At 38.3% G+C, this 11,694-nt stretch overlaps 1 protein-coding gene across 1 annotated transcript in view; it reads left to right on the forward strand.

Moving 5' to 3' along the window:
- The window catches only part of AXDND1 (axonemal dynein light chain domain containing 1), a 176,494-nt gene extending 170,958 nt beyond the window's left edge, over window positions 1-5,536 (forward strand). The window contains exons 21-22 of the mRNA XM_006867105.1: window positions 1,874-2,034; window positions 5,445-5,536. Coding sequence (XP_006867167.1) covers window positions 1,874-2,034; window positions 5,445-5,536 — 253 coding nt within the window. The remainder of the gene's footprint in view (window positions 1-1,873; window positions 2,035-5,444) is intronic.
- Window positions 5,537-11,694: the final 6,158 nt, after the last annotated feature.

An 11,694-nucleotide genomic window follows, 5' to 3' on the forward strand; every position in this document is an offset into this window, starting at 1 on the left:
GAAGGATATCATGTTTGGTAAGGTGGAGGGTCAGAGAAAAAGAGGAAGACCCCCAAAAAGATGGATTGGCCAAGTAGCAGCATCGATGGACTCAAGCATGGCAACAATAGTGAGGTTGGCCCAGGATCGTGCAGTGTTTCGTTCTTCTGTGCATAAGGTCTCTATGAGTCGGTACCGACTTGATGGCACCTAACAACAACAACAACAGGAATTGATGGGATACCAATGGAAAGGTTTCAACAAATGGAGGTAATTGCTTGTCTATGCCAGGAAGTTTGGAAGACAGCTACTTGATCAGCCAACTGGAAGAAGTCCATACTGATGCTTATTTCAAAGAAAGGTGATCCAAAAATAAATAAATAAATAATCAGCCAATGTCATTAATATTGTATACAAGGAAAATTTTGCTGCAGATAATTCAAAAAGAGTTGCAACAGTATATTAACAGGGAACTGCCAGAAATTCAAGCTGGTTTCAGAAGAGGACATAGAACAAGGGATATCCTTGATGATATCAGATGGATCTTGGCTGAAAAGAAGATGTTTACCTGCGTTTTATTGACTATGCAAAGGCATTCAACTGTGTGGATCACAGCAAATTATGGATAATCTTGTGAAGAATGGGAATTCTGTATCACTTGTATATGCTCATGGAGAGCCTGTACATAGACCAAGAGGCAATTGTTTGAACAGAACAAGGGGACACTATGTGGCTTAAAATTAGAAAAGGTGAGTGTCAGTGTTGTATCCTTTCACCACACATTTTAAATCTGTATGCTGAGCAAATAAGCCAAGTAGCTAGACTCTATGCGGAAGAATGCAGCATCAGGATTGGAGGAAGGCTCAGTATATATGCAAATAACACAACCTGCTTGCTGTAAGTGAAGAGGACTTGAAGTACTTACTGATTTAGATGAATGACTACAGCATTCAACCTAAAACAAAAATCCTTACAACTGGTCTAATAAACAATCGCATGATAAATGGAGCTTTCATTTTACTTGCATCCACAGTCAATGCCCATGGAAGTAGCAGTCATGAGATCAAATGACTTATTGCACTGGGTAAAATCTGTTGCAAAAATATTAAAAAGGAAAACAAAAAAGTTAAAACAGTAAAGATGTTACTTTGAGGACTAAGATGCACCTAGTATAAGTCATAGTATTTTCAATCAACTCATATACATGCAGAAGCTGGACGTTGAATAAAGACTGAAGAAGAAATGATGCTTTTGAATTATGGTGCTGGTGAAGAATATTGAAAGTACTGTAGACTGAGAAAATAAACAAATGTATTTTGAAAGAAGTATAGCCAGACGCTCCTTACAAGAAAGGATGGCAAGACTTTGTCTCATGTACTTTGGATATGTGATCAGGAGGAACTAGTCCCTGAAGAAGGAAATATGCTTGGTAAAGTAAAGGGTCCGAGGAAAAGAGTAAGATCCACAACATTATGGCTACACAGTAGCTGAACAATGGCACAGTAGCTGCAACATAGCAACACTTGTGAGTATGGTACTTGACCAGGCAGTGTTTTGTTCTGCTTTACATAGGGTCACTATGAGTTGGAACCAACTTAATGACACCTAACAACAGCTTTTGAAGGAGAATTCCAAATACTCAAAAGTTAGATTTCACTTAGAAATGATAAATAAGTTGTCTTAAATCATAGTATAACTATAATCTTAACCTTTGAAGTAGCTTCCACATCCTCAGTCTTGACCAATCATTGGTGTTAACTGCTTCCCTTTTCTGTATCCTTTAGATGTGTTCATCTAATCTCATTACCTTTTTTTAGATAATGGGTTTCTAAAGAGACTTTTTAGTTTTTGACCCTTTCCATTTTGCTGTTTCTCTGGTCTTTGTCTACATCAGTGAAGTTGAAAGCAGAGCCTTGCAGGCAGAAGAGAAGCTTGATGAGGTAAATGAAAAACTTCATTATACCCTTATAAAAAATAAAGAATTGGAGAGGGAACTAGAAGATGTGTTAATGCAACTTAAAAAGAAGGAGTCTGAAGAAGAAGAGGAAGAAGAAAATGAAGCAGAAGAAAACGAAGCAGAAGAAAACAAAGAAGATGACAAAGAAGACAAAGAAGGCGTAGAAGTCAAGCAAGTAGAAAGTTCCTCAAAATCTTTGAAGAAAGGTGAGGCTTGCCTTTTGTTTTTGCTTTCTTTAGGTTTGTATTGACTGAAGTTACATAACTAGGTCACAATATTTTAGAAGAACATCAATGTCTTTATAGTGATGGTCTACTACTTTATACTTCTCATCTGAATGCATGCATATTTAACTTTATCACTATTATCTATTCAGATAACTCACAAAAGGAAAACCACATTGCAAACACCTGTGGAATAATAACTAATATGGGATAAAATTTTGACATACAAAACTGACAAAGTTTTTTTTTTTAATGAAAGAACACAGAGCTGGTGAAAATTGGCAAAGTGGTTACTTTTGCAAATATTGTGGTAGACAAAGACAACCCTTTTAGAAAATAATTTGATTAATATGTTTGAAATACCTTTAAAGGCATGTACAGACTTTGACCTAGTAATTTTATTCTTGAGAATCTAATCTAAGGAAATGGCCCTAAACACAGAAGAAGAAAAAAGTCTTAATATACATGGTTTTTCAGTGTATCAGTCTATCTAACAGAAAAAAATAGAAACATCTACCTGTTCAATCCAGGAAGAAAGATTACATAAATCATGCTATAGTCACATGCTTGACTATCATACAACTATAAAATTGTATTTGTTTACGAGCTTGTAGTGACAATTGAAATTCCTGTTAAAATATCATGGGCAAGAAACAGGATATAACACAATTTTTTAAAGACTAGAAAAAGGATCAGAAAGAAATATACTCAAATATTGACAGACATTTGCGGGTAATGGAGATTTCTTAGTATTTTTATCTTCTATTTTTGTATTCATTAGATTTTCTATGATAAATAACAATCTAATTTATTCTACCGGAAAAGGAATTTCACTTTTCATTTTCTTATCTCTAATTAGTGTTATAATCTGCCCTAAAGCAGTTCTCAATATCCCCAACACTAGGGACTAGTTTTTGTTTTTTCTTTAATGTTTTATTGTGAATTATGTGATTGTTTACATGGGAGAACATTAGTTTTACATTCATTTTGTTGCCATGGTTACAATCCCCTCCATGCATCATCAGCCAACCAAAGGGTATACACTACAAGCCTGTCCCCCGGTCGTCAACACACAGCCCCTCTCCCTCTCTGGATCTAAAGTTAGGGACTAGTTTTTAATTTTTGCTTTCATCCTTAATCTGTGGTGAGTTCCCTGGACAACTCCTAATATGAGAGGCAGAACCTGGAAGATATCTTATTTCTGTTTTCCTCTGTTATTCCTTATCTCCACCTACCTGGCATCAAAAGCAAAAAAGTTGGTCTGTTTCTCATAATCTTCGCTATCAACACTATTTGAAGGAAGTCTGTGAGCTCTAATTCTGTTCACTCTGAATTGGTAAAAGTGTTATCTAATCCAAGTTCAGCAGCCCTTAGTTAGGAGTTTGAATACAGCCAACCTCTAGGCTACTAACGAAATCTGTTCTTGGTGCTGCAAACGGTGATTGTAATGAATTTGTTGCAAAAATTTGTTGATTTAGCCATTTCAAAGTGTTGGCAAACTTACATAGCATTAAAGGGCAAGTAGGAATTGTCTTTAAATTTAAACTGGATATAACCCAGGGACTACTTGCTTATATATATAAGTTTTCACGAGTTATTTTATTTCATCCTCTAACACTTGTTGTTAAGTGCTGTTGAGTTTGTTCCAGCTCAAAGCGACCCAGAATAGGATTTTCAAGGCTGTAAATCTTTGCAGAAGCAGAAAGCTTCATCTTTCTCCTGAATAGCACTTGGTGGACTTGCACCGTTGATCTTGTGGTTTGCAGTCCAGGGCTTATGCTCTAGAGCCACTGTGTTCCCTTCTCACATTTAGTATCACCATTTTATTCTGATTATTTGAAAACTAGATCTTTTGTAGAATACAGAAAATTAAGCACAGAAACCATACCAAAGAGCTGTGTTACTGCAGAGGCTACTTGAATATGAAGTCAGGAGCTTCAGTTTTGTGTATTACCATAATGTCTTGGGAATTAGGTTAAATCCAGAACTGAAAAGTTATTACATTTTTAAAAACATAACTATCTACAGTTAATCCTCAACCCATAAACAATAATCTGGACAAACCTTTCTCTCTCCCTCCAGGCATCCCCCTTAGAGGCCTCTGAGGTAGAGGACAAGAAGCCTTGCAAAGCTTAGGGGGTTGGGCTCTTAAGCAAGACAGTCCTCATGCCCTGCAGGAGACCTGAACTTTGTCTCCTGTAAACTCTTAGGTTAGATGTTCTTTAAGATAGTTCGGACAGCCCCTTTGAAAAAAAACAACCACTCTGGAGCACTCAGACATTGCCATATTAGGATGAGCTCGTGCAGTGAGCTCCTTCTCTCCTGAAAGTCATGCAGTGCAGCAAAGGGAGGGAAAATGGTATGGACAAGGGAGAGATGTCTTGTGAATGCTGAGCCAGAAAGAAGACCTAGGCGAGAACCAGAGAGGGAGATGCATTTATCTTCATCTTTATGTCTATATTTTTTACTATTTAGCAAAACATTGTGTTCAGAGCTGTGAGTGGAGAAAGAAATTGGCAGTGGAGTTTTCAAAGATAGCTCAGTTTCAGATCTCAGACTGTCCATGATCTGGTTTGGGAAGGATACATTAATAGTAATGCAGGGTGTGGACAAAGGTGACCAAATGTGGGATGAATTTGGCAGCAGACAGTCTGAAGGGTTCGGATTGGGAAACTTGGCCTAATGGAGCCTCTTTAGATACATGCAGGCTTGATGGCAGGAGGTGAGGGTTGGGTCTGTGTAGGACTTGTGCACAGAAGGCTACAGGGAGAGGGACAAGGAGACAGATAAGGACCACAGGAATGGAATAGGAGTCCCAGCTAACTGACTTGCATTTTTTTTCCCCACCAAGTTTGGGATATGTATAAGAAGGAAGGAGAAATGTTCTTCCTCTTCTTCTCTCCTATAGCACAGAGTCTCATTGCTTAGAAACCCAGAATCCAGAAATCAAGCATTTAACCACATCTAAACATTGGGACACCTGGTGTGGTGCTGTAGGATAAGTACTGGACTATGACCACAAAGTCTGTGGTTCAAGCCTACTAACTGCACCTTGGAAACCCTATAGAGGGTCCCTGTGAGTTGGAATGGACTCAACAGCACTTAGCAACAACAACAACAAACATTGGGAAAACGCATTTTGAATCCCAGTAACCAGTTTAGAGTCAAATAATTGCAGGGGATTACTCAGAAAGAACATCGTTTTTTTAAATGCCCTGTAAAGTTAAAAAACCCTTAGTAAATACACAATTACTGTAATATTCTATTTACTTTTGTTTTTTCAGAGGTGCAGAATAAGGAGAATAATGTCACCGCTGAATCCAGAGCCCGGGCTAAATCTAATAACAAAATCAAAACCAAGCTGCATAAAAAGTAGTGACTTACAGCGACTGCATCTACTGAACACAACCCCAGAGTCCCCTGTGCCCTAGAGCTGACAACAGCTACTAGAATAGTCCCAACACACAACCCAAGTCGTAGTGATGGCTTCCAGAAGTCAGTGCATTAGTTTACTGGCCAGATTAAAGTTCACTTGTAAAAAAGTTTGCTAGTTATTCAGTTTATTTCCTAGTAGTGGTCTGTGAAAAGTATAAATTTAGAAACGAATGCTTTCTGTTGTTGTTGTTGTTCACTGCTGTTCAGTCAGTTCCAACTGATAGCTACTGTGTATAGGGTTTTCGAGGAGCAACTGGTGGATTTGAACCCCTAACTTTGTGGTTTACAGTCCAGTGCTAATCCTGTAGTGCCACACCAGGAGTCCAATGCTTTCTGAAGACGTTCAATTCTTCAGAGAAGATGCAAATAAAATATTTTTCCAACTTAGAAGAGAGGATCCTGATAATTTTTTTAGGTTTCTACAGTATTTTCTGCTTTCTCAAAGCACTTTTGTGATTTGTTTGACCTTTACAATAACCTGATGAAGTGGGTGGGTTAGTAGCAACGTTACTCTCCATTGCTCAGTAGATGAAACTGAAGGTCATGATTGGCTACAAGCTAAGACCATAGAGCTGATAGATGCAAGAGCCCCAGCTCTCTGGACTTATGGTTAGACTGTTTGGCAATAGTAAAGAGTCACAAGGTCATTCTACAAATGGTTTCCTTTAAAGAATGAAGATTCCCCTAGTACCTCTGTTTTTTTGCTTTACGGCTTCATTTGTTCTGTTCCGGACCCTGAATCCATCCATGCATTAGAAATAGACTAACCTATAAAAATAAGTTGAATATGATAAAGAAATGTTCTGGTCAGTTACTTAAGAAGGGGTACCTCCTACCTACTGTTCCAAACTCAACTGCATTTACTCTTATCTCTCTGGCCCCAAACACGTACACCAATATTACTCTCTGACCCCTAACACATAAACCAGTATTACTACATCTGCTTTGTCATTCACCACGTATTTGGTGTTCCTATGCATTTGTCTCTTATAAGCTTATACCTTTGCCCACTCCTTCATCCTTTCTTGTTTTTGTTAAGTGCTGTTGAGTTGGTTCTGACTCATAGTGAACTTGTATAGGGTTTCCGAGGAGTGACTACACTGGTGAGCTTGAACTGCCGACCTTGCAGTTCAAATCAACTTTGCAGTCCGGTGCATTAACCTACAGTGCCACACCAGGACTCCTTCATCCTTAGAAAACCCTTAATTCCAATATTTACAGATTTACTAATTTTCTATCTTTGGCTGCCATCCAACTGTATGTGTGTAGAATTTACACTGCTGAGGATCTACTTCAGCCTAATGGATGAAGTCTGTCCAATTCTGTTTTCTACTTGTGAGGGGGTGAAAAATTCCATACTGTTGGCTGTACTCATGACAGTCAAAACTGAAACTATTTACTTGTATTTACAGTTACCACCTGGGCTCGGGGACATAGCCAACCCTACCCTTGCTACTTCCTAAGGAGATTTCTGTATGATTCTAGCAAATTTACAGGCTTATTTGTGAGATTCCAGAATAATTTTGCTTTCCCACATCTGAGGAATGAGTAGTCATTTCCATGTAAATCAGCAACCCCTACCACTGGACATGACAGCATTACCTCACAAAATGGTGGTCGGCTTGGTCTCTACATGCTAGACTAATACATCTGCTACGATAATTAGAATGAGAGCATTTGACACATTAGTTGGGTTTGTTTTGTTAAAAGCAACAGAAACTCACTCTTGCAAATGAAAATGAGAAGTTAATTTATTGAAAGAATATGAGGGAACTCAGAGATTGAAAGGAACAAGGTAATTTTTAGAAAATCTTGTTATCAAGTGCTGTCAAATCGGTTCTGACTCATAGTGACCCAGTAAAGGCTTTCCAAGGAGCAGCTGTTGATTTCAATCACTGACCTTGTGGTTCAAACAGACCTTATAGTTGAGTGCTTATCCTACAGTGCCACACAATCAAAGAAGCAAGAATTGCTTCATTATCTCAGCTGGCCGCTCCAGTAGTTTCAGCCATCCTTGTATTATTCTCCTCAAAGTTAAAAGTCCCCAAATTGAAAAAGGCTATTTTGTGGTTGTACAACACTCATGTTTGTACCAGAAATAATGAGAAGACAATTTAGAGATCTCCCTAATTTCCTTAAAGGGAGGTAAGGTTACCTTGCTCTATTATTTCACCAAGATGGGATAAAATATGGAAAAAGGAAATCCTCCAAAGAAAATCAGGATGTTGTTATTGTTGGTTGCCATCAAATCAGTTTCAACTCATAGCAACTTTACGCACAACAGAATGAAACACCGCCCAGGCCTGTGCCATCCTCACAATCGTTAAACTTGGGCCCATTGCTGCTGCCACTGTGCCAATCCATCTCCTTGGGGATCCTCTTTTTCCCTGACCCTCCATTTTACCTAGCATTATGTCCTTCTCATGGTCCCTCATGATAATATGTCTGAAGTATGAGAGACGAAGTATTATCATGATAAGGAGCATTCTGGCTGTTTTTCCAACATATATTTGTTTTTTCTTCTAGCATTCCATGATACTTTTAATATTCTTTTCCAACACTATAACTCAAATGCATTAATTCTTTTATGGCCTTCCTTATTCATTGTCAAACTTTAACATGCATATGAAGCTACTGAAAATACTGCAACTTAGGTCAGGTGCACCTTAGTCCTCAAACTGATATCTTTGCTCATGAACCCTTCAAAGAGCAGATTTGCCTAATGCAATACATCTTTGATTTCCTGACTGCTGCTGCCATGATTGTTGATAATGTATCCAAGCAAAATGAAGGATTTGACAATGTCAATCTTTTCTCCATTTATCATGATGTTATTTATTGGTCCAGTGGTGGGGATTTTTGTTTTCTTTACATTACAGTGGAACCCATACTGAAGGCTGTGGTCTCTGATCTTCATTAGTAAGTATTTTACAGAGTTCTGGGATGGTACTGTAGGATAAGCACTGGACTGTAAGGTCGGTTTGAACCGCAATGTTAGCAGTTCAAACACACCAGCCACTCAATGGAAATGCAATACAGGGTCACTATGAGTTGGAACCCACTTGATGACACTTAACAACAACAACAATAAGTAGGTATTTCAAGCCCTCTTTGCTTTCAGCAAGCAAGGTTGTATCATCATCTGCTTATCATTGTTGATTAGTCTTCCTCAAGTCCTGATGCCACATTCTTCAGATTATTTGCTTCTTGGATTATTTGCTCATCATATAGATTGAATAAGTATAAAGAATACAACCCTGGCTCATACCATTCCTGATTTTAAACCATTCAGTGTTCTCTTGTTATGTTTGAATGACTGCCTCTTAGTCATGTACGAGTTTCTCATGAGCACAGTTATGTGTTCCAGAATACTCATTCTCTGCAATGTTGTACATGGCTTGTCATGATCCACACATTCAAAAGCCTTTGCATAGTCAATAGTGCACAGGCAAACATCTTTCTAGTAATCTCTGCTTTCAGCCAAGATCCAGTTGATGTCAGCAGTGATATTTCTTGTTCCACATTCGCATCTGATTCCGACAGTTCCCTGTAAATATACTGTTTCTGCCATTTTTAAATTACCTTTGGCAAAATTTTACTTGCATGCAATATTAATGATATGGTCTGATGATTTCTGCATTCTGTTGTGTCATCTCTCTTTGGAATGGGTGCAATTATGTATCTCTTCCAATCAGTTGGCCAGCTAGCTGAAATTTCCAAATTTATTGGCATAGATGAGTGAGTGCCTCCAATGCTGCACTAGTTTGTTGAAAGATTTCAATTTGTATTCCATCAATTCCTGGAGCCTTGATCTTTGCCACTGCCTTCAGTGCAACTTGGACTTCTTCCTTCAGCATCTTTGGCTCTCACTCATATGCTATCTCTTGAAATGGTTGAACATCAGTCATTTCTTTTTGGTTCAGTGACTCTGTATTCTTTCCATCTTCTTTTGATTGTATTTTGCCCATAGAATCTTTCAATATAGCAAGTTGAAGCTTGACTATTGCAAGTCTTTAGATGCTATTTTGCCCATAGAATCCTTCAGTACATCAAGTTCTTTCAGCCTGAGGAATGCTGAGCATATTCTTCTCTTTTGGTTTTCTAACACCAGGTCTTTGCACACTTCATAATACTTAACTTTGTCTTCTCAAGCTGCCCTACAAATATTTCTGTTCAGCTCTTTTACCTCCTCATATTTCCATTAGCTTTAGCATCTCTACGCTGGAGAGCAAGTTTCAGTGTCTCTTCCATCCATTTTGGTCTTTTCCTTCTTTCTTGTCTTCTTAATGACCTTTTGCTTTCTTCATGTATGATGTTCTTGATGTCATCCCATAACTCTTGTTTTTGGTGTTTAGTCACTAGTGTGTAATTCATCAAATCTGTTATTGAGATGTTCTCTAAATTCAGGTCGGATATGTTCAAGGTCAAATTTCGGCTTTCGTGGACTTAATTTTCTTCACCTTTCAGCCTGAACTTGCATATAAGCAATTGATAATCTGCTCCACAGGCTGCCTCTGGTGCTGTTTTGACTGATGATATGGAGCTTTTCCACTATCTTTCCCTCAGATGGTTGTTGTTGTTGCTAAATGCTATTGAGTCAGTTCCAACTCATAGCGACCTTGTATAGGGTTTCTGAGGAGCAGATGGTGAGCTTGAACTAGTGACCTTGCAGTTCAAACCAACCTTGCAGTTTAGTGCATTAACTCAGGACTCCTGCCAATGTAGTGTATTTGATTTCTGTGTATGCCATCTGATGAGGTCCATGTGTAGAGTCGGCTTTTATGTTGTTTAAAAAGTATTTGCAATGAATAAGTCATTAGTCTTACAAAATTCTGTCATGCAAAGTTCTATCACCAATGCCATATTTTCCAACTACTGATCTTTCTTCTTTATTTCCAATCCTTGCATTTCAATCACCAGTAATTATCAATACACCATAATTGCATGTTTGATCAATTTCAGACTGAATAAGTTGATAGAATTCTTCAATTTCTTTATCAATGGTTTTAGTGGTTGGTGTGTAAATTTTAATAATTGTGGTATTTACTGGTCTTCCTTGTAGGCGTATAGATTTTATCCTATTATAGATAACAATATGCTTTAAGAAAGATCTCGAAATGTTCTTTTTGATAATGAATGTGATGTCGTTCCTCTTCAATTTGTCATTTCAGGCATAGTAAACCATGTGTTTTTCAGATTCACAATGGCCAATACCAGTCCACTTCAGCTCACCATTGCCTAGGATATCAATCTTTATGTGTTCCAATTCCTTTTTTGGCAAATTCCAATTTTCCTGGAGTCGTATTCTGTACATTTCATGTTCCAGTGATTAAAGGATATCTATAGCTGTTTCTCCTAATTTTGAGTTGTGCTCCATCAGCAAATTATGGTCCTGAAAGCTTTTCTACATTCATATCATCACAGTCAACTCTACCTTGAAGATGTAGTTCTTCCACAGTCATATTCTGTGTACCTTCCAACTGGAGGGGCTCATCTTCCAGCACTATATCTGACAATATTCTGGTGCTGTTCATCATGTTTCAATATTCAATACTGAATTCAATTCAGTATTCAATTCTGGTGCTGACAGTGTTTCACTGCTATTCATAACATGTTCAGTGTCTAAACAGTCAGAAGCAGTCCACATCTCCTTCCTAGTCTGTCTTAGTCTGTATACGCTGCTAGTATTTAAAAAAAAGGTGGCATAGTTTCCAGCATCACAGAAACATGGAAGCCACCACAGTTCGACAAACTGATAGGTGGGTTTTGGAGGAGAATGGTGTTCGTAAGACATAGTGTACTACCAGGAAAGCATATACCTAGCTGCTGTCTGCCAAGTTGGCCTGGGCAGCACAGCTCTCCCAACTAGCTGTTGTGTAGGAAAAAATTAAGATATTATGGAAGTGGAATATGGGACCCTAAACAGAAAAGCAGCGATACTAGAGATGAAGCAGAGATGGTGGCATGGAGAGATAGGGCATCTGAGGACTCTAGACTAATGGAAAGAGAAAGACTGTGTTAGTGGCCAGGAGTCAGGCTTGCAGAATGTGCCCTTGGATTGCTTCTTATTGTTGTTAAGTGCCGTCAAGTTGATTCCGA

The sequence above is a fragment of the Chrysochloris asiatica genome, unplaced genomic scaffold (assembly GCF_000296735.1).
Source record: "Chrysochloris asiatica unplaced genomic scaffold, ChrAsi1.0 scaffold00100, whole genome shotgun sequence".
NCBI lineage: Eukaryota > Metazoa > Chordata > Mammalia > Afrosoricida > Chrysochloridae > Chrysochloris > Chrysochloris asiatica.